The sequence below is a fragment of the Grampus griseus genome, assembly GCF_964374135.1.
Source record: "Grampus griseus genome assembly, chromosome: 17".
NCBI classification, from domain to species: domain Eukaryota; kingdom Metazoa; phylum Chordata; class Mammalia; order Artiodactyla; family Delphinidae; genus Grampus; species Grampus griseus.
The window spans coordinates 78,156,913-78,180,616 of NC_139011.1; the positions used below are offsets into that span (position 1 = coordinate 78,156,913).

Here is a 23,704-nt window from a genome sequence, read left to right on the forward strand (position 1 = left end):
GAGAAATATCAGACAGCTGCTTTACTTTACTCCTCTGAGAATTTTTTCTTCATATAAAATGAATTATATCATGTCTTGCCTACTTTGTTAGGCACATTGTTGGGAGGTTATAAAGAGATTTAAAAAATGTATTTTATAAATTATAAAGCCCAGTGAAGTATATGCAAGAGAAAACACTGCTCTTCAGGAATCACGAGAGATCATTTTTATCCGCAGGTGAAGCTGAAATCATAAGCTTTGGGTTGTTTCTAGATTGGTGGTGGTCTTTTAAGGGGTTGAAATTTACCCTCACAGATTTACTCTTCTGTTATTAACTTACTGGAATTTAAAGCAGTATCTAATGGCGTTATTCATGTGGTTTCTCCACCAGGCATGGGTGGGCAGAAGCCTTTGCAGGTATCAGAAGCGCCCACATCAAGTACATCTGCCCGCACGCGTAAGTGTTTTCAGTTTTCAGGCTTGGGATTCAGAGTCTGGAGAGGAACAATCGTGATAGCTTTACTTTTCCAGCAAAGCATTTGAATATAATTAATTTTTATCTTTTAAATGTTCAGATTCAAAATAAAGATTAGTAAGTTCTGTGAAACTAAAATGTGTCCTGGTTACGTTGAATTTTTTTCTTATCCTTTTTGTTGAGAAATTTAAAATAATGCTCTCTTGGAGATCAGTTGAACTCACAGCCAGAAAAATTTTTGTAGACATACAAGTGCTGTTAAGTTCTCAGGACATCCATGAGCTGTCTCTGAAGGGGATTTACCTATCAGGTTTGGGAGAAATCTCCACTACCTTGAAAACACGCCTAAATTTGATCAGTTCGAGGCAATGTGATGCAGCGTGGAAAGAGCACAGACTCTGGAGACTGTTAGGTTTGATTTTGAATTCTGAAGACATTTGTCGGTGTCAGAAAGAAACTAGTAAGTTTTGAGCAAACTCAGAAAATCACTAAGATGAGCAAGTCTTAGGTCAAAGTGTGCTGAGAAGCAGTAGCCATGAAGAAACAGGTGGGGTGAGATACATGCTGATAGCTTAGTAATTCATCCTCGGAAGTGGTCGTAGCAGCAGAGTCGATAAATGTGAAAGAGGAAAAATACGAGATTATGTAAGAAAACATCCCCCCTCTTTTTATCCTGAAAGGGTTGCGGTGTCCTTATTAATCTGACTCATGCCAGAGACAGAATTCTTTTTTTTTTTGTCTTTATTGGAGTATAGTTGCTTTAAAATGTTGTGTTAGTTTCTGCTTTATAACAAAGTGAATCAGCTATACATATACATATATCCCCATATCCCCTCCCTCTTGCGTCTCCCTCCCACCCTCCCTATCCCACCCCTCTAGGCGGACACAAAGCACCGAGCTGATCTCCCTGTGCTATGCGGCTGCTTCCCACTAGCTATCTATTTTACATTTGGTAGTGTATATATGTCCATGCCACTCTCTCACTGTGTCCCAGCCTCCCCTTCCCACCTGTGTCCTCAAGTCTGTTCTCTGTGTCTGCAAGACAGAATTCTTGATGGTGTTGGAATTTCTGCTACACTGTTATTGGCTCCAAGATTGAATTTAGTTTAAGGCTATTTCCCAACCTAGGGAAGTTTATGTTTTCGTGGAAATTTTGCTAAGATTTTGTGACCTCTAAGGTAAACTTGTTTCATGAGTCAGGAGGATGGTGGTGAGATGTAGTTAGAGTGTATTTGGTTTTCTTTCCTTTTGTACCTAGCTGCATTCAGGTTGTCCAGCAAGTTTTTCATCACAGAATTGAGTTGGGTATAATGGACACTTAGGCAAGACTTATATTTCCCTTATTTATTTAGAGGTCTCTTAAACAAGCAGGTACATAGCTAAGAACTAGAAAATAAGCAAAAATGTAATTTGAGCCTATGGGAATTGATGTCACCATTCCTGTGCAGTAAGTTGCTTGTGTCCTTAGCCCCTTAGTCAGAGTCTCAGAAATTTCCATCTGTCTTGGTTACTGTTTTCCTTCTCGTGTCTGGTTTGAAAGTATCAAATAAAGATGTTGAAGAAGGAAGATGTTGTTTATTCGCCAAGCTTAGTCCATTCCAGCTGCGGCTCTGTCTTGAGAACCATTTGGAGGGTGTGGAGAACAGAATTGTGCAGGTGTACGTGCAGTGAAGCAGCTCATCTATTCAAATTGTAGCATTCAATTTTGTGAGAGCCTCAAGTAATCATCTTCAGTTGATGGAATTTATCAGGTTTTGTACTTTGGTATACTATACTTATTTTTCCTTTTCTTTTTCTTCCCCATGTAGACCAGTTATGCCTGTAACATTAAATATGAACATGGCCATGCCTTCTTGGTAAGTAAGACTTCACTTATTCAATAAGAACTTTTTACTTATATTTTTTTTTAATCAGAAGTGCTTTTGCATATAGCAATTTTTAATTAATTATTTTTAAGTTGCAAAGTTATATAAATTTAACCTTTATTCGACTATTTCAGGTTTTATATGTTAGATTTGGGGTAAATCTTAAGGAGCTGCACCAACAGGTAGAGAAACAGGAGAGAGTGGGTGGATAGAGATACCGCAGAGAGCACCTCTCACTGCTTGATAAACCTTTGTTGATTTCAGTACCCAAACGTGTTCGTGCGCCCATGTGGCATCCACTCTGGTGAAGCCATGGCCTCTCCACCTCCCACCTTCTTGCCTTCCTGGAGAGCTGGCCAGTTTTTAAGGAAAGCAATTCCTGCTGAGCCCTCTCGAGACATTCGTGATGTCAGGCGTTCCCTGTGTGCTTTACAGTCGGTTCTTTGTTCTCTGAGCCACTTACAGACCATGCTTTCTTCCTGCTGCTCTGAGATCTGCCGTCAGGTCTGTTCAAAACTGATGACTTTGACACCCGATTCCTATTTCCCTTTCCCCTCTAGCTCCTGCCACCGTCTTACCTTTCAGGTGACTGTGGGATCCAATGTCAGTGACCCATTCACAAGCCTTGACCGGCTTGTCACTTCCTGGACTCTTCTCTTTCCGCTGACGTTTTCCTCTCTCAGCTTCAGGCACCCACAGCATCCCCTGGGCTTTGTCGTCTGGAACTGTTCCATCTCTGAAGGCACTTACTTCAGACCTGACTGTCAAGCGTAGTTGTTCCCCCTGGGAGTTTGCTCCCCCGTCTCTGCACTGCCTGTTGAGGCCTCCTGGGGACTCCAGCCTGTCGCCACCTTGTCCTCTGCTTGTTCCCACTCACCTCGAACCCACCCTGCACCTTCGTTTTTATCTGCTGGACATTGCTTGGCAACTTTTACAGGTTCCTGCCTCCCTTGACCTTTGATTCTTCCACCTTCCCGCTCTGGCACAATTCCTGTCCAGAAGCAAAGTTTCTACCTCACGTTGCTCGAGACCATAGTGGAAGCACCGAGCGGGTAGCGAGGTAGTCAGGGCCAAAGGAGGGCCCCAGCCTCCGGTTTGAGGTCGCTGCAGTGCGTGGTGACGGGTTTTGCAGAATGTGGATGGAGGTGGCCTGTGTGCAGTAGGTGTGGGCCGCGCGTGCGCAGGTGCCGTGGTGAAGTAGCTCTTTCCAGACGGCTGACTTACGATGCACTAGGAGGGAAGCGAGGGGCTGGAGTTTATTCCAAAGATCTTAGGGCTGTGGTTTGAGACTCCTGTCAGGTGTCAGGTTGGACTAGGTCATTCTCCAGGTGTTTCTACCTTAAAATTACATGGTACTGTGACTTTTTAATACAATCTGTATCTAGTTGGTGTGAGGGGAACTTACAGGATGTCACATTCACGCATTTAAGTTGACCGTTTGGCCTCCAGAGACAGTTTTTTTTGTTTTTAATATTTATTTATTTATTTTGGCCACGCCGGGTCTTAGTTGTGGCATGTGGAATCTTTTAGTTGCGGCATGCAGACTTCTTAGTTGTGGCAGGTGGGATCTAGTTCCCTGGCCAGGGATCGAACCCAGGCCCCCCTGCATTGGGAGCACGGAGTCTTACCCACTCGACCACCAGGGAAGTCCCCAGAAACAGTTTCATTTGAGTTTAATGTTCTAGAGAATATCTTTGGTTAGCCTTTTTTCTCTAAAATTACCATCTTCTTATCAAGAGTAGATATTCTTAGAATTGAATGATTCTTTTAGAATTTTGCCTTATTTTCCAGGTTTGACATCATTGGGCTTTCACCAGATTCACAGGAAGATGAAACTGGAATTAAACAGGCAGCAGAAAGTGGTAAGTAAGAAAAGTTTTATAGTAGATTCAGTCGTGCTGTTGTTGTTGATGAAATACTACATACTATGTAAACGCAGGTGGTGCTGTCCTTCCTTTCTGATGGCTCACTGTCTTGTTTGACTCGTTAATAATGGCCCGTGAAGGTGAGGCATGTGGGGAGGAACGGCACTTGTCAGGCTTGAGTGCTGTCGGATGCGTCGTTTTGCTTTGACTGACGTAGGCCAGTGGAGAAAATCGCAGCATGGTTGATGGCTGTGACCAGTTATTGTCATTAAAGAGATTTGAAATAAGGACATAGATAAGGCTACCAATGATGTCATGATATATAACGAAAATTATGGTAATGGTTAGTTTTAGTGAGGGGCCCCTGCTCGAACACTACTGGACCTGCCAGGCGATTCCTACAAATCATCTCACTGGGCACTCCTGTAACGGTATGAGCTCTGCTTTGCAGGGTCTCCAGTCACGTCCTCACTTATGAACATGGTAACCCCGCTTACTTGTGGGGTGAAAGCATAAAGAACACTAACTTACCGGGAGAAGTCTGGTTTTAGCCCATGCCCAGAAGCACGTGTGTCTTTGACTCGTATGTACTGCAACATTGACAAGTAGACAACGCGGTGGCCAGGCCGGCCTCCCTCATGACCTGGGTGATGACTTGGTGGCCTCGATGCAGCAGGCCTGGCTGTGAGGCGTTCGTTACAGACGCGAGGTGATAGGTACCCAGGGAACCCTGCACGGTCTTCCTATTTTCACATTTGTTGGAAATTTTCAAAACTCATTTAAAAACCAAAAACGGTAGGTAGGTTCCTTTTTAAAAATCTTTTTATTTTTTAGAAGAACTCTTAACTTTAAGACAGGGAAGATGCATTCAAAACATATTGGATATTAAGGAATGTCAAACCAAGGACACTGACTTTTAGGACCATCGAAAAGTGGATCAATGCTACACTCCTAGAGCTAGGGTTTTGTCAACCTATAATAGAGCTCGTGTCAGGTCTGGGGGTGGGTTGTCAGGGAGGGTGGGCCTTGTGGAGCAGACGGCCAGGCCCAGTGGGTTGCAGGGTGAAAGTCCCTTCCCCGGGTAGGGTTGGCCCGTGGCATTCTTCGTGTCTGACGTGATGTCTGATTGGAGAGAATCGGGTTGAGGCCCAGAGTTAGGAATGAGGGGTGTCTCCATTTGGGGCCGGGAAGATGTGCCCGTGAACAAAGAAGAAAGGGCTCGGGGTGCGTCCAGGGCCTGGAATCAGGACCCGTCACTCCACAGCTGACTGTTGTCACCATACCTGGTTTAACTTTATCTCAGCGCTTGGTGTAACCAGAGGAGTGAAGCCGTTTGAAACGGAGGGAAAGTGGCCCCAGCTCCCTGCTCCTCCCCAGCGCAGGGCTGCTGCTGCCCACCTGCATCTCCTTTCCCGCCCAGGCCCTGCATTCCCCCTCAGTAAAGCCTCAGGCTTCTCAGCAAGGCTTTCACCTCTCTACTCCTGTCCTCTCCTCTAGCCCGTTTTCCACACACTCATCAGGGTACCACTTGCTTTTCAGCCTATTCTAACTAAGAACTAAATTTATACAAAAAGAAAAAAACGTTTAATTTGGGCTTTGGGGTTTTTGCAGTGTTCTAATAAAAGCAGGGTTTTGGTAAAAAGGAAATATAAAGTTGGCAAGTTTCATCTTAAGAAGATGAAACTTACACATATGTCAAAAATGAGAGGAGATAAATTTGTAAAAGGTGCAGTTATCAAAAACATAGTATTATAAAGAAAAAGGAAATTCTAGGAGTTAATCAAGTAATACAGTTAATGATGCATGTCAGAGTATTTTGCAGAAACAAAAGAATTCATTTGATTTTTCTCCCGCATTGTTTATTGGCTATAGGGAAAAGTATACTGTGTCTTTTTTTCTTTTTTTTAAAATAATATAGTGAACTGTTTAAACACCGTCAGTCACAAACCATGTAAACTACTTAACTACCTACGATTTTAAAATAACAGCTTTTAGGTACAAATGCCTATGGTTCATTGAAGAGAAAGAACTGTAAAATGTACATGAGCAGAATGGACCATGGATAAAGGACTATCCGTACCCATCTGTTGATGCGAGAAAAAACTTGTTTACAGATTATGCAACAAATAATTGAACAGTTTAAGTTTAAGTAACAGCTGCAAAATCTTGAGTTTTTGAAAATCCACTCTAGTTTTGTATTTTAATAGAGTGCTCCAAGTCTTTCACTTGTTTTGACCTTTAATGTACTTTGTGGTTTTCTGTTATTAATTTTTTTCTATTTAAATTATATCAGTGGGCTTAACTTTGAAAGTATTGGTGATTTAACTTTTATGTTATTTTTAGTAAAAGCTTTGATAGACCAAGAGGTGAAGAATGGCATTCCTTCTAACAGAATTATTTTGGGAGGATTTTCTCAGGTAAGATAAAAGTTTGGGTGATATGTCGGCGTCATCAGTATATTTATCTAGAAGTCTGTAGTTTCCATCGTTTTTCTATGGAGGAGTCCTGTTTTTAGAAGATGTTCTAGAATCTGATATATTGCTTACTGTTAATGCTGAATTAAGTTTGAATGGACCAGAAATAATGATTGATTAATTAGAGAGTGTGTCATGCTCTTTTCCTTTTTTAGTTTTCTCTCTTCAGTGATAGCCTTCACCCTATAGATTATGTCTTGAAAGTCAATTTTTTAAGGAAACTGATTGGAACCTGGAATGTATTTTTCTAAAATAGCTAGTACACATGCAGTTAGGCCTGAGTTAACACTCTGTATCTCTCTGAACGAAACTCTGCCTAAACGCAGGTGTAAGTCCCCTTCCCAGGAGCAGACGAGCAATGGAATAAAAAGGTCGAAGACAGGAGAATTCCTTCCCTCTGTTTGTCACAGATTCTCAGTGGTCGAGCCCTGCAGACTTCCCTGTAATCCCGGTGGGGTGAGATCAGGGTAGGGACTCCCACAAAGCGACCCCGGCGCAGGGGCTGTGCCGGCTGCTTCCTGACCGCCACTGCATAGCGCAGGGGCTGTGCCGGCCGCTTCCTGACCGCCGCTGCATCTGTCCTGGTCCCTGGGTCGGGGGTGCTTCAGCCGCACCCCATGTTCAAGGATCCCTCAGTGGTTCCCGTTCTTGAGTAGATGGTGGGGTCGTCCTTGGGAGGGGAGCAGAGTCAGTCTTGGTAACAGCACGGGTCAGAGGGCACGCAGGCCCCAGCATACGGGTGTTGTGAGCTGGCGGCCAGTGCTCCAGAGGTGTCCGCCGCGGGCTTCTTCTCATGAGTTCTTGTTTTGGAAAGTAATACCAGTTTAAGACCAGATTTTGGTCCTACGTGTTTGCTGAGGAGGAGATAGTTACTCTAGGGGACTTCCCTTGTGGTCCACTGCTTAAGACTCCGCACTCCCACTGCAGGGGGTGTGGGTTGGATCCCCGGTTGGGGAACTAAGATCCCATTTGATGCATGGTGCAGCCAAAACAAAGAAAACAGTAACTATAAGTTCGGAACTTCTGTACGGCATTGTCAGGGCAGCAGCGGGCTCTGCTGTTGGCTGGTTGGGCAGTCGCTGTGGTCTCACGACGGTCTTCACCGTGGAGAGTCAGGTCCTTGTGGACATGGCGGGGCGTGCATGTATTTCTACCAGTTTGCCTATTGTATTGGGCATCAGCCACCCGCTTCGATTTTTTTATGAATGGTGTTGAGAACAAGCATCACTCCCGTTGCTGCCGGCAGAATTTGTGTCCCACTGACTTTCCCTGTTGTCTTTCCAGGGAGGAGCTTTGTCTCTGTACACGGCACTGACCACGCAGCAGAAGCTGGCTGGCGTCACCGCTCTCAGCTGTTGGCTGCCCCTGCGGGCTTCCTTTCCACAGGTGCCTGGCGCACGCCTGCAGCGCGGCGTCACTGAGCGGAGGGGTGGCAGATGATGTTGAGGACACCGTCACGTTATGATTATTAATAAATTTAATTTTTTAAAGCAGTTTCAGGTTCACAACAAATTGAGCGGCAAGTACAGAAGGTGTCCATATACCCGCGTCCCCGTCCACGCACAGCCCCCCATCAGCATCTCACAGCACAGGACGCATTTGTTTTAACCAGTGAACCTACGGTGACACGTCAGTGTCACTCAAGGCCCGTAGTCTACATCAGTCACCCGTTTTTAAAAAGAACTGCCGTAGACTTGTGTGATGTACTATCGCTAGGCTTTACCTGTATACTGCACTGTCTCTACCGTGGGTTGCATGGAATAGAATAAGAAATGAGTCCTTAAAAAGAGAAAGGAAGAAAGGGAGGGAGAGGGAAGGAGGAAGGAAGCCCTTACTGTCATAAATTCTATATTTGAAGTCTTTGGTACATTTTAAGATACATATCAAAATTAGGGCTATTCTTCACACATAGAAATGATGCTTTTGAATGCCCAGTATGTTCATTGCTTGGTGGCAGAATCCTAGTGTAGAATGCAATTTCTAGATACTCAACAGTATAAAGCAACATGTAGCACACGTGGGGGACGCGGGTGTTACTTTATTTCCAAATTCATCCTTAAACCTAGGGGTTTTTTCTTACCACTGTATAGTAACCCTTTGGTGTCTTGCACATAGTAAGTGCTGTTTATTAACTTTCTTATTCAAATCAAATAAGAGGGGCTTCCCTGGTGGCGCAGTGGTTAAGAATCCACCTGCCAATGCAGGGGACACGGGTTCAGTCCCTGGTCCAGGAAGATCCCACGTGCCGCGGAGCAGCTAAGCCCGTGCGCTCACTGCAACTAGAGAAAGCCCGCGTGCAGCAGCGAAGACCCAACGTGGACAAAAATAAAAATTAATTAATTAATTAAGTAATTAAATACACATTCTTAAGAAAAAATAAAATGAAAGAATCAAATAAGAGCTGCAAAGAACATGACTCAGCTAAAACATACTTCTTGTGTCCAGCCACCCGAACATATGATTAGGATACAATGTGTTTCAAGGAACTGATTCATTAGGAAAACATACAGCACAAGGCAGGGTAATCATATGTCCTATAAAAGTCTAAATAAAGAGATGGGGGGGTATAAGGATGGGAGGAATTTTATTTCTGTGGCCAAAGATAACCTGTAACGTGAGCAAGCACGTGTTGTATGTGCCGAGCATGACGCTCCACACGCTTGGATAAATGGTCCTATAGTCCTGTTCTGTTTTCTGCAGGGTCCTATCAGTGGCGTGAATAGAGACATTTCTATTCTTCAGTGCCATGGAGATTCGGATCCTTTAGTTCCGCTAATGTTTGGTTCTCTTACTGCTGAAAGGCTAAAGACATTGGTAAATCCAACCAATGTAACCTTCAAAACCTATGGAGGCATGACGCACAGTTCATGTCAACAGGTAAGTGTTTGGAAGCAGTGATTATAGGGACACGTCTGCAACTGTTTGCATGTGATATTTTCAAGATAAATAACATTTGACTGCTTGGGGATTTCAAGAAGTTAATTAATGAATTCACATTGAACCATAGGTTAGTAGGACTTAGATCAAAGTTTATGCAACTTAATTCAACAGACATTCACTAATTTCTTATTACATGTAAACACTGTAAATAATTCAAGGACAAATAAAATCATTTCTTTGTTAAAATCTAAAGTAGTTTACTTAAAATGAAAATTTTGAATAGGGAGAAGGATATATATCCAAGTAACTATATAGAAAGCAGAATGTGGTATGTGTTATATTAGGAGTTTTTTAAAAGTGCTCTGAAACACTGAGACGGGTGATCGTAAGAATGAGGGTTGTCAGGATAGGTTTGGAGGCTTGAAAAGGACTAGAATAAAAATCAATTGCTAAAAAAAAAAAAAAATCAGTTGCTAAGCATTGAGACAGTCCAAGTTAACATTTTTTGCACCTGTCAGCCTGGCGAAATCATTTGCTTTGGGACAGAGAAGGCAGGTAGTAATATGACTTATCCAGAAAGATGGGGAACCTGGGATTCTAGGCGTTACTGAGAACATAGTTGAGCCCCTGATGATGCATTGAATCCAGAAAGGGCGACACGCCGGGTACCAGGAGGGAGGGGCTGAAGGTCCAGAGCAGTGGTTTTCAAAGCACACCCACCGCCCCCCCCTCCCCCGGAGCTTAACAAACACACAGATGCCAGGACTCCAGACTCGGTGCCTCTGAGTCAGCACACAGGCTTCAAGGGGCAGACGCAGGCGGCAGTGTGTGTGTGGATGAGACTGTGCACCACACTGGAGAACACTGGACAGACGGTTCGGGGCAGGAAGGGACAGGAGGTGGGGCTGGAGGAGGTGGGGTCGCAGTGGGGGCCACACGGCGGGTGAGACAGGCCACCGCCGTGCTGTGCCTTCTTTCCCGAGTGAGGAGGCGATGCGGGCGAAGGTTCCTGCGTGCTCCTGTGTGGGTCTAGCGGTGGCAGCAGGAGATGTGTTTGAGGGAAGTGAGAAAGCTGGGCCAGACGCGGGAGGTGTCGAGCAGTTTCCTCTGTGGTGGATTCACCTCTGCGTCTCTCCAGGCCTGCCTTGGGGACCTGCTCCCCTCAGCCTCAGCTGGCTGGTTGTGTGTGAATCCTTTGGAAAGGCACAAAGCATCTGGTACTGTTGATTTCGCATCTCATTCTAATGAGGGAGTGTTAGAAGCTGGGCACGGACACTTGGTTGACGGCAGTTGTGTACATACCGAGTCTTCTCTGTGTAGTTATTGTCACTTTTAGACCCCCTTCCTCTCCCCCCGCCACCCCCAGTGTTTTATTTTGTTCAAGCAGTGCAAATGCAGACCATTTTCATAAGACTTTGTAATACGTGAGAGTGATCATTGAATTACGATAATAATCGTGGGAAATGTTTTCTAATTTCTATCGGTACCTCATTTCTTTTTCACCACTTTTTATATAATTGTAGTAAAAATGTGGTTTTAGTTAGTGGTATTTAGTGGGGATTTAATTTCTGATTTGTGTAACTGCATATTAATAATCCCTTTATTCCAAACAGGAAATGTTGGATGTCAAGCAGTTCATTGATAAACTCCTACCTCCTATTGATTGACGTCACTAAGAGGCCTTGTGGAGAAGCGCACACCAGCATCATCGTCATAGAGTATAAAGTTTTTTCTGTGCCCGATCTTGAAACCTCTGATGTTTGCAGTGTTAGAATGTTTTGCAAATACACACCAATGACACAGACTAAATAAATCTCCTCATGGGAAATTTATGATCTTTTAAGTTTCTATGTATGTATTTGTGTAACATTATCCAGAATATATTAGTATTAAAATAGGTGAAGCAGGTAGCTTCTTTCTCTCATATGTAATTCAGCAAAATAATAAAATACTGTAACCAGATTTTTTATTACATCACTTGAAAATTATTAGTATGCTTAATGAAAACCTGCTCAGGTATAAATGAGCAGTTAAGACATAAAAAGTCTATGCGTGCTGTGACTTAAGACTCTGGACTTATTCCCAAATTACTTAGTCACCATGCAGTATCTGTATTTTTATATATGTGTTCATATGTACTTAATGATTATAATGCATAATAAGAATGAGGTGTTATTACATTATTCCTAATAATAGGGATAATGCTTCTAAGTGTCAGTAAAAAGAAATATTGCTGTCTTCAATTAATGGCCCTCTTATTTTGGGGACCAGGTTTTTCTTTCCTGAATATAATTTCTATTTAATACTCTTTTTTCCTCTCTAGAAAAGAAAAGTGTTCTTTCTTCTTTTTTATCCTTCATAACAGACCAAATATTGCCTACTTGCCATGGACGTCTGCTGTCAATACGTGCTGTAATTTGACATTCTGAATCACAGACGTGACGGCACTGAAAGTGTATTTATACTTGTAGAAAGAAGCCAGGCATCCCTTCAAAGTTTCTACACTACTTCTTAAACTGGACCTTTGTCTGCAGCTTAGGCCTGCAGAGTTACAGGTAACGAGGATAATTCTGTGGTTGTATTTTTCTGTAATTAACTGAAAGAATAATTAGGTCATATTCTAGTATGTTCCGAAATATTTAAGACTGATCTTACAAACTGTAATTTCTAAGATGATTTGTTCTAAGATGATTCTCCTCATAGCGTAGAGTTTTAGTTTACTTATTTTGCACATATGTTTGAAACCAACTGCTGTAGGAAATGAACAATCCATTTGAAAAATTTGCTTTACTTTTATCTGCCAGTGGACTTATTTGAAATTTTCACTGTAGTCAGAGAGGATCTTTTTAAGTTAGTTTCTGTGCAAACATGAAAGTAGCAATTATTTGATTTTAAATAGATTTTTCAGATTATTGGTTAACATTATTTGAAAACAAGTTTATGGGTAATAAAAGTTAGTCAGAACTCAGTACATATGGTGTAGTTACCACCCAGTTTAATATGTAGCAAAAATGTACGCCTGATATTTCTGAACTGTTGTTAATTTTTCTGCTGTATTCCAACTGACTAGAACACCGTTAGGAACGCATCTTTATAAATGGGTGCTACTTGATGATGGAAATGATTTCGTATGGACAGTGTAGGATGTTAATAATGAAGCCATACGTTTATGTCTGGATTTACAATTTTTAAACAATCATTTACTAAGTCATTTTGCTTTTATCTTGAAGAATGTAAACTGTTGTTTCACTTACACAAATCAGCAAGATCTAATTTATGGCAAGAAATATATTCCATTGAAATGTGCTGTAACGTGGGAAAATGTAAATCTTTTTCACGGTTTCTATCAATGTGAAATAAAATGTAATTCTGACTCTTCTGTGACTGGCTCTTTGGAATATGATTTTTAACATTTGCGTTTCCTTGGAATGGCTGTCTGTAAGGAAAAGGAGGAAAGCGACAGTGTAATCCCAGGAACACACATTGAGAGGGAAGTTTGATGGTGGTGTGGCCCCCGCCTGGCTCTCTCCAGGCGGGGCCCAGGCTTCCTATTCCTCAGTGTTATTAACAAGCTGAACAAATCTTCAGTTTGATTTTCAGTGTTCCTAACCTATTTAAGAAGTTTGGTGTTTTGCTCTGTCTTTTCCTTCCATGTAGTATTCATGGGATTTTTTTAAATTCGTATCATAAATCAGTTATCCAAGTAGTTTCTTCTCCTTTTATCTCACTGCTGATTTCTAACTCTTCCCAGGAAGGAATCCCGTCTGTTCTGCCTCTTAAGCAGTCCTTCAGCTTCTGCTTTTGAATAAAGTGACAGCTCCCCTTTTTGTGAGGCTGCTTGTTCCATTTTGGGGTTGCCCTCCTGGTAAGAGAGTTCTGTACTGTAGTGCTCTCTTCAACAGCTCTTTTTTAGATTTATCCTTCTTCACAGCAGCATCATATTTCACGTGATAATCTTTGATTTCATCATCCTTTTGAAGCTCTTGGTTCACAATCAGATGTGGTCAGAGCATGGTATTGTTTACGTCTGTCGACAGGTAACGACAGTGTCTATGTATGTGAGCCATTGGGAGGTTTGCCTACTGCTGAAGTTCTTCTTATTGCTACTTTTTAGAAGTAGATACATGACACCCTCCTAACAACATACCATTTTATTCGTAAAATTTACTAAAAAGTGAAAATTTGTTTATTCGTTAAGTACTTAATATATTCCAGGCAGGCACTGTACTAAGCATTTTATATCCTTTACTCATATAATCTTCACATCAACCTTAGCTTCATTTTACAGAAGAGGAAACTGATCCCTGGAGAGATGAACTGTTTGCCTGTGGTTACAGAGCTATTATGTGTAAGAGCCAGGGTTCAAAATGATGTGCCTTAATTACTTTGTGGTCCCCTGCCTTGCCCTGTGCCCCTGTGAGGTAATTTAAATGCTTCTAAACATAAATAAATGAATAACTAAATAAATACAGCACAAACTTATATTTCATATAATTCAAAACACCTAGAAATGCTAAATAAACCAGGGTAAAAATCAGCTTGCCCTAAAGAAATTGCATCCTGCGGTACCCAGAGAGAACTCAAAAGGGACCTAAAACCCACACGGCACACTTGACTTGGGGTGTCTCAGAAATTACTCACCGTTATGAAGCTAGCACCCTTTTAAGGGCTGCGCTCTTTGTCATATGAACTGGAAAAAAGTCTGACTGCCAGGAAGCGATGGGGAAGCTTGTCTATTTTGGCTTGGGCTCTGAATGAGAGAGAAGGGAGCTCTTCACTTGAATTTGTTTAACCAGAAGCTTGTCCTCATAGATATTTGGATTTTGAATGTATACTATTAATGTGGCCTGGAAACACATAAGCTTCTAAGTTAATATCAACAATTTCCTTGGGGACTTCCCTGGCAGTGCAGTGGTTAGGCCTCGGCACTTTCACTGCTGGGCTTGGGTTCGATCCCTGATCGGGGAATTAAGATCCAGCATGCTGCAAGAGGAGGCAAAAAAAAAAAAAAAAAGAATTTCCTCAGACTGGCTCTGACCCTCGGGCACCTGGAAGAGGCAAACAGATTCTTTTTGTTTGTTTATTTATTTATTTAGGCGGCCTTCTCATCGCGGTGACTTATCTTGTTGCACGGGCTCTAGGCACATGGGCTCCGTAGTTGTGGCGTGTGGGCTCAGTAGTTGTGGCTCACGGGCTCTAGAGCGCAGGCTCAGTAGTTGTGGCACACAGGCTTAGTTGGTCTGTGGCATGTGGGATCTTCCCGGACCAGGGCTCGAACCCGTGTCCCCTGCCTTGGCAGGTGGATTCTTAACCACTGTGCCACCAGGGAAGTCCCCAAACAGATTCTTTATGGAGAGTGACATTCTCAACCCAGGCTGGTTAATTTAGCCCTGCCAAAAGTGAGCTGAACACCCCCAAAGGATGAAGCCTATGAGAGAACTACCTACACAGGAACACGAGATGACACAAAAGGTAAAGGGATCATTGGGCTCTCAGGAACTTTAAAAGGATAGATAGTATGAGAGTTAACCAACCAGAGAAAAGAACAGACAAGTGAGAAGGACACAGTATCAGAAAATGCAGCTTTGGGGACTTCCCTGCTGGCGCAGTGGTTAAGAATCCGCCTGCCCATGCAGGGGACTCGGGTTCGAGCCCTGGTCCGGGAAGATCCCACATGCCACGGAGCAACTAAACCTGTGCACCACAGCTATTGAGCCCACGTGCCACAACTACTGAAGCACGCGTGCCTAGAGCCCGTGCTCCGCCACAAGAGAAGCCACCGCAATGAGAAGCCCACGCACCGCAACCAAGAGTAGCCCCCGCTCGCCGCAACTAGAGAAAGCCCGCCCGCAGCAATGAAGACCCAACACAGCCAAAAATAAATAAATAAATAAATTTATAAAAAAGAAGAAGAAAGAAAGAAAATGCAGTTTTGAAAAAGAAAACGTCTAGAAGTGAAAAATAACCACTCAAGTGAAAAATCTTAATGGAGAAGCATTGTTTATGATGGTAAAATATTTGAAACAACCCAACGTGGGATAAAAGTGGACCAGCTAAATAAACTACCCTCCGCCTACACAATGGATTGTTACACTGCTATAAAAAAAGAATGAGGATGCTCTATTAATTTGGGAAGGATTCAGAATACATTATTGATGAAGAAATAAGGTACAAAACAAAGGGGAGGAAATAAGACCATATATTTGACTTGACTAGAATTTGCATTAAAAGAAAACCTCAAATGCGAGAAGGATGCAAAGAAGAACCTAATAAAAGTGGTTATGGATGGGGGAGAGGATGAGGCAGGTAAGGAAAGGAGGGGAGAAGGCCGGCCTTGGATATGTTTTCTTTTATTTTGCAGTACGCAGGCCTCTCACTGCTGTGGCCTCTCCCGTTGCGGAGCACAGGCTCCGGACGCGCAGGCTCAGCGGGCCCAGCTGCTCCGCGGCGTGTGGGATCTTCCTGGACCAGGGCACGAACCCGTGTCCCCTGCATCGGCAGGCGGATTCTCAACCACTGCACCACCAGGGAAGCCCGGATGTGCTTTTTTTATTCTTCAGATTTTTTACTGTGGTAAAATATAACAAAATTTACAGTTTTAACTACTTTAAAATTATACAGTTCAGTGGCATTCATTACATCCACATTGTTGTGCAACGGTCACCACCATCCACCTCCAGAACTTTATCAACTTCCCAAGCTGAAACCCCATACTCCTTGTTCTTCAGATTTTGAGTTGTAATATCTGACCTACAAAAAATATTCAAATGGATGAATTAAACTGCATACTAGGGACTTCCCTGGTGGTCCAGGGGTTAAGACTCCACACTCCCACTATGGGGGCCTGGGTTCGATCTCTGGTCAGGGAACTAGATCCCACGTGCTGCAACTAAAGATCCCGCATGCCGCAACTAAGACCTGGCACAGTCAAATAAATAAATATTAAAAAAACCCTGCATATTAGACACAACAGACGTGTATGTATGTGAAATTGTGTATGAAAGAAAGCTCTGAGGAATTTACTCAGGAGAAATCCCAGCAAGCAAAAGGGGAGGGTAAGAGACTAGAAAAGTAAAATTAAGAGGTCTGATATAAAGTGTAATGGAAGTTGCAGGAGAGAAGAGGATGGGACAGAAGCAATATATGAAGATACAATGACTGACATTTTTCCAGACTTCAGGAAAGGTAAGAAATCTCAGATTCAGGAAGAAAAATGTTACTAAGAGTATAAATAAACTACTAAGTCTCTAAAGAGACATTTCATGGTGCAAAGCAGAACTGAATACCATAGAAAAAGGACTTAATAGCGACCAGAGAGAGCCTGCTTTCAGTGTCACACAGCATATACTTAAGAAAAACACCACCAGAGGTCAGAAGATAATGGAATAACATCAAAGTGGGAGAGAAAAGGACAATTGGGAACTTCTACAGAGGTCAACTCATTTCACAGTGAGGGCAAAAGAAAACCACTTTGTCATAGAAAGTGTATGAGAAAAAGAATACTGACAGAACTGTTAAAAGGTGTTCTTTCAGAAGAAAAATGAGCCAGAGGAAAGGAGAGATGCAAAGAAGGGGGAAAGAGTGGTAAACATTTGGGTAACTAAACAAAACCGACTGCATGAAACTAATACTAACTTGGGAGCTGAAACACGATAAAAATGAAGTACCTGCCCAAATCAGTTGTACTTTATATACTAGCAAGGAACGTGTGAAAACCAAAATTTAAAACACAATACTACTTATAATTGCCCAAAAGGAAAAAAGAGTACCTAAGTGTAAACCTAAGAAATGTACAGGATTTGGAGGCTGAAAACTATAAAATGCTGATGAAAGACATCAAAGAAGATGTAAATAAATGGAGACAAACATCGTGTTCATGGATTGGAGGACTCAATATAGTAAAGATGTTACTTCTCCCCAAATGGATAGAAAATTTAATGCAATACCTCTCAGAATCCCAGCAAGATTCTTGTAGCTATACACAAGATTTTCTAAAATTTATATGGAAAGGCAAAGGAACCAGAATAGATTAAACAGTATTGAAAAAGAAGAAAGTGGGAGAAATCCATTGGATTTCAAGACTTACTATACAGTGACAGAAATCGAAACTATGTGTTATTGGCAGAGAGAGACACATAGATGAACAAAATAAAGCAGAAATAGCCCCACACAAGCACAGCCAAATGGTTTTGGACAAAGGTACAAAAGCAATTAAACGAAGGAATGATAGTCTTTCAACAAATGGTGCTGAAGCAATTGGACATCCAAAGCCAAAGAAATGAACCTTGAACTAAACCTTATACCTTATACAGAAGTTAATTTAAAATGAATCATAGACTTAAACATCAAATATAAAACTTATAGAAGAAAACCCAGTAGAAAGTCTTCAGGATCTAGGGCTTAAAGTGTTTCTAAATAAGACAGCAAAAGTATAATACCTCAAAGAAAAAAATTAATTGGACTTCCTCAAAATCTAAAACTTTGGCTCTTTCAAAGACCCTGTTAAGAGGATGAAAAGACAAATTAAGACTGGGAGAAAATATCTACAAACCATATACCCAAATATCCAGTACCTATAATATATAAAGAACTCTCAAAACTCAATGGTAATCGAGCAGATGAAAATACATTCAACATCGCTAAACCATTAGGGAAGTGAAAAAACCAAAATGAAATATCACTATATACTTATTAGAACAGCTAAAATAAAAAATAATGTCAATGCCAAATGCTGGTGAGGATGCAGAAAAGTTGAGCTTTATTTCATCCCCACCCCTACAAGTTTGGAAGCTACATATCGTTGTATTCTTTTTTAGTTAACCTTACATTGTGAATATTTAAATGGAATGACTATTTCTCATCTACTTTCCGAAAATAGGAGAACCATAGAATATTTCAACTTCTATCATCCCTACCATTGTATATAAGAAACCCACAACTTTTCTTTTGAAGCATTCATAGATTGACAGGGAATTATGAAGATAGTACAGAAAGGTCCTGTGTACACTTCACCCAGTTTTCTCCAATGGTTACATCTTACATATGTAAGATGAACAGAGCCTAAGAAATCTGTGGGAACCCATCAAGTATATGGAGTCCTAGGAGAGAAGAGAGAGGCAGCAAGAATATTTGAAGGAACGATGGCAAATCTCTCCCCCCACCCAAATTTTGATGCCATTCCCACCAGATTTGTACTATGGTTCCGCTATCTCCACATCCTTGTCAAGACTTGTTTTTATCCATACTTTTATTCTAACCATCCTAGTGAATGTGAAATGGTATCTCGTGCAGCTTTAATTTGCATTTCTCTATTAACTGATTGTGTTGAGAATATTTTAATGTGCTTGTTGGCCATTTATACATCTGGAGAAATGTCTAGTCCTTCGCCCAACTTTTAACTAGGTTGTCTTTTTGTTGTTGAGTTTTAAGACTGCTTTGTATGTCCAGGACACTAGGTTCTTATCAGATATAATTTGCAAATATTGTTTCCCATTTGGTGGGCTGTCTTTTCTCCTCTTGATAGCAATCTTTGATGTGCAAACCTATTTAATTTTATCAAAGTCCAGTTTATCTGTTTCCTTTTGTTGCTTGTACTTTTGGTGTCATACCTATAAAACCATTGCGAAATCCAAGGTCGTGAAGATTTATCATTGCCATTTTAACAAAATTAAGTGTTTCCAGGTTGCCTTTTGTAAGCTCTATAAAACTAACCCTTGCCCCCAACACCCCTGGAAAAGTGCACCACTGCTTGTGAGGCAAGGTACTCCCCAATCCATGGATTGTTTTCCTTTGGATAAAGCACATCAGATTCATCACTAAATTGTTTCAGTTTTGTCATTTGACAATGTTATGTGTATTTTACCACAGTGAAAGTATAGTAAGCTGATTCTTCGGAAAAAAACAAAAATGACAATTATTAGAGTAAATGTACAAATCTACAAACATAAATGGCGATTTGTACATACTCATTATTAACTGATGCATCAAGTGGACAACAAACTGAGGTATAAGTATTTGAACAATAAAATTAATTTCGGGCTAATGGGCCCATATAGAACTTCACATCTGCCGTTATAGAATACACATTCTTTTCCAGGACACATAGAATATTTATAAAAATTGATAAAACAAATCTCAATAAATACCTTAGAACCAGTAACTTTGCAATCGTATATTTTTACTGCAATTTAAGTTGGGAATCAATAATAAAAAGACAATTTTAAAATGAAAAGAAATAAATGAAATAAAGAAAAAGGGACATGGTTCAAGTTACTCTTTCCCCCAAATAACTGAGGTAGAACAAAACCTTACATCATAATATAGAAAAAACATTATTAGGTGGTGAATTTTGACTAATGATGGTTTAATTGGGTGTGGGGATAGGTCTGCAAACTGCACGAGATGGTAGTCAAGGGCGTTACTTGGGCAAAGACCTATTGAAGGAGCCTATACTCTCCAGTACTGATAATTTCAATTTTCTACCTTGGCTTTATGTTGTTAGTCATAACTCTTTAGGACGTCAACTTCCTCACTGACCTTCAGAGCAGGCGAGATTATTAACTTCTTTGATGAGAACGTTACTGTCAACTATTATTCAACTGTATTCAAGGTACTGCGTCCAACATTCTGAGTCAGGAAACAAACAAGATTGGGTCTCCGGCTTTACGGCGCTTACAAACGACTTTAAAGAGGAAGCGCTTACAATGGTCACATTCCTACGATAAAGGCCTATTTAGGGGGATGGGGAATCTGACTTCCAGGCAGCCGTCGACGGCGGGGAAAATGCTGGGGTTCCGACTGACTGCAAAAGCCGCCCACGTTCCAGCGTCCAAAAGCCGCCGGGCTCGGCGTCCCGGGGCTCTCTGCGGGCGCCACAGCCCGGAGAAGGGGGACCGCGGGACTGGGGACAGGGGGTGGGGTCCGCTGGGCGGGCTGGGCGGGGCCGGAGGGAGCGCGCGCAAAGCTCGGCCGCGCCGCCCGCCCACTTTCACGACAGCCGGCGAAGCCCTGCGGCCCGGCGGACTCGTTGCCCAGCTGGTCCTCGATTGGAGGTCCCTGCTCGGCGCGCGCGGAGCTCGATTGGCTCTGCCTGCGGGGGAGGAGCGTCGCCTCCTCAGCCGCTGCCGCCGCTGCCGCGGGATCCGTGAGTAAGGAAGCGCCTCGGTCAGGCCTGCTGAGGGCCCTCGCCGACGCCTGGGCTCGCCCGCCGCCCCGCCAGCTCCGCTCGCTTCCCGTCCCCCGCGGCCCGGCGCGGGGCAGGGCTGCCGGAGCCATGGAGGACGAGGTGGTCCGCATTGCCAAGAAGATGGACAAGATGGTGCAGAAGAAGAACGCGGTGAGCGCGGCGGGCGGCGCGGGCCGGAGGGAGGCCGGGCGGCGGGCGGGGGCCAGTCGGCCTGAGGGGGCTCCCGGCCCGCGGTGAGCGCGGCGGGTGCCGCGTGACGGCGGCGAGGCCCGCGCTCTGGGGAGAGGGTCCTGGGCGGGGGGCTTCGTGTCCCGCGGCCGCGTCCCGGGCAGGGGTTCTTGGGGGGCGTCCTGTCCCACTGCTGCGTCCCGGGCAGGGGTTCTGTGGCGGGGGCGTCCTGTCTCGCGGCCGCGTCCCGGGCGGGGGTTCTGGGGGGGCGTCCTGTCCCGCGGCCGCGTCCCGGGCAGGGGTCCTGGGGGGCCCCCAGGGAGGGCGTCCGGTCCCGCGGCCACCGGCGCTGGGACCCGCCCTGGGCGCCCGAGGCCCCTTGTGATTAGCGCAGCCTGGTCAACTCCATCGAGGCAATAATGCTCCTCGTTATTTTAAACGTCACGGTGGTAAAGCCTCGTTGGTTTAGCTGAAGAGTGCAGAGAGCCCTCCCTGTTTGAAAGCATTCGTTCTCTTTTCTGGGCTCATTGGCCAGCGTCGAGAAAACAACATCAAACAGTGGTTTGTGATCAGTTTTAGACGTGAAACTGTTAAAGCAGAATGTGAATTTCCTGGAGCTTATTTCTGAAGAAGGCTGAACATTCCCTCGATTGTCTCAACCACCCTGCATGTTTGCTTAGCAATTAAAAAAAGGTAGACTATGCCAGTGTACTTGGCAAGTGGCTAAACTTTTTTGACCAAGTGCATCTCGTTAGGCCGCGGCGTGCGAGGAGCTGTGTTGAAGGCACTCGCACTGACGAGGCTGTGCTGCCGGCTGGGTTTGGACACATGTCGTTGTTGGTCCTCTCGACGTGGTTTATGGTTGATACCAGCGGCGTTTTCTGTTACTGATAATGTGTTCCTGTGAACGTGTTCTCTTGTGGTTTGTAGGAGGTGCTCCAGTTTCTGCATTTCTGTCCACCTGTGTGGGCCACTTGCAGTCCCTTGCTTCCGAGTCGTCTATTTTCAGCTAAACTTCTGAAATTCTAAGTCAAACTAATGTGAAGGAGAAAAGGGCCGCTCTGATTTGCACAGCACTTTGGAGTTACAAAGCATCTGTGCAGAATTCTTTGGGGACTCACGACAGCTGTGTTGCGTTCATTTTACAGAATAAGAAACTGAATCAGACCGCTAAGCAGTTCACCTCCTTAAATGAAGTGTGGATTAAGCCAGGACCCGAGTTTTCTGCTGGGCAGCAGGCAGAAGTAGTGTTAAACACTGAATTCTTAAGACTTCAGACGTAGTCGGCTCCTCTTTTCCTTTAGCAGGTGCATTGCCCAGCATGTAATTTCATACCCTGTTAATCAGTATTTGCAATTTTGGCTTTTTTAAGTATTTCCTGTTTGTTTTCTGTTCCAGACGTTGCCTGTGCCATTTATTTTTTCTGTTGATACAGGCCTTTCATTCCTCACTGCAAGGGATGAGTTCTGTATGTTTGATTGGCTGAACGTTTCTGTTATTCCCGTTAAACTGGCAAGTTTCTTTTCTTTGCCTAGAGAACCCTGGACTCCCCTAGTAGAAGCTGGCTCCTAGGGAAAAAGGCTGTTACTTGGGTAATTTTTTTCTCGAACTCAGGCTATAAAATGTGTACCTTTTAATCATATAGTGCACTAGGTGTTTTTGTTTGTTTCCTTTCCTTGAAGTAGATGTTTCCTAGAAATGAGGAATTCCTTAGTGAGCAAGTATGGAGAAGACCACTTTGTATTTGTGTGCAGTTCTCAAATTATAAACACATAATGCGCCCGCAGGAGAATGAGGATAAGCTCCAAGATAGTCCTCAAGGCTCATTGTTCTTCTCAAATCTTACATTTCTAGTAGTGCAAAACTTCACCAATGTAAAAACTTGCCCCCCCAAGAGAAAGGGAAAATTGACTGGCTCTTTTACTTTTTATTCCTCCTCTATTTTCCTGTCTGTCTTACAGAAATTCAAATAGGCAAATGAGATAGAGAAAGGGAAATGGTCTGAATGACTCTCCCTCCCTGCCCTCCAGAGCACATCAGCAGCCCATAAATAGCTTTTTAAGTGTTCAGTAATTTAACAGAAGTCATTCTGGGCATTTTAGGATTATGGTAGATTTGTTTCTCTTTTTTGTGTGTGTGATTTCCAGATTTTCTCTGAGTTAATTTTTATATTATTTTGATACTGTGAAAAAGTAAACTTTGCTTGAAAAGTAATAGTTGTCCTATGAATTGAAATTTAAGTGCTGTTATTAGATATTGTTTTAATAAAACCGTAGGTGTCACTTTTAAGTAATAATAAAACAGCTATCATTTATTGAGCTATTACTCTGAGCTAGGCATTCTACTAAGTTACCTACCTTATCTCATTTATTCCTGACAGTTTATTGAGATAAGCATTATCTCTATTCTAAAAATGAGAAAATGAAGTATTTAGAAAGTTAATTGTCTTAAGCCTAATAGCTACAAAGAGGCCAAATGAAGATGTGAATCTAAATCTATTTTGCTTCAAAGCCAGTACTACTCTGTTCAACTACAGCATCTCTAGAAGACCCTTGCATCTGTATCTGAACCTTGCCTGGGTACAGTTGTACGACCAGGGCACTTGCTGTCGTGGGGCAGACGGGTTTCCCTAAATACCCCAACAATATCTTGACCGGGTACTACCCAGGGTGTTGCCCCACGTGTGTACTTGATCTTAAACAGTACACGCTTTGAGGCCATGATGAACCATGTGAATTAGTGCCAAATTTTCAGATATTAGCTTTTTTTTTTAATAATGTATTTTTTAAAAAATTTATTTATTCATTTTTGGC

The 23,704-nt window shown here is 42.9% G+C and overlaps 1 protein-coding gene across 5 annotated transcripts in view; it reads left to right on the top strand.

The window, feature by feature from the left end:
• Positions 1 to 23,704, top strand: part of LOC309835196 (transcription elongation factor A protein 1) — a 60,574-nt gene that overhangs the window by 6,819 nt on the left and 30,051 nt on the right. The window contains exons 3-10 of one of the 5 annotated variants that reach the window (XR_014297969.1): positions 371 to 436; positions 2,263 to 2,310; positions 4,111 to 4,181; positions 6,528 to 6,601; positions 7,943 to 8,044; positions 9,359 to 9,535; positions 11,152 to 11,256; positions 11,862 to 12,919. Coding sequence is in view for 3 of the 5 variants with exons in the window: in XM_082674585.1 (XP_082530711.1) it covers positions 371 to 436; positions 2,263 to 2,310; positions 4,111 to 4,181; positions 6,528 to 6,601; positions 7,943 to 8,044; positions 9,359 to 9,535; positions 11,152 to 11,205 (592 nt within the window). In the remaining 2 variants the exon portion in view is untranslated. Of the gene's footprint in view, positions 1 to 370; positions 437 to 2,262; positions 2,311 to 4,110; positions 4,182 to 6,527; positions 6,602 to 7,942; positions 8,045 to 9,358; positions 9,536 to 11,151; positions 12,920 to 20,675; positions 20,874 to 23,704 lie in introns of those variants that run through there. The other 4 variants (XR_014297970.1, XM_082674585.1, XM_082674587.1 and 1 more) reach the window with 4 other exon arrangements.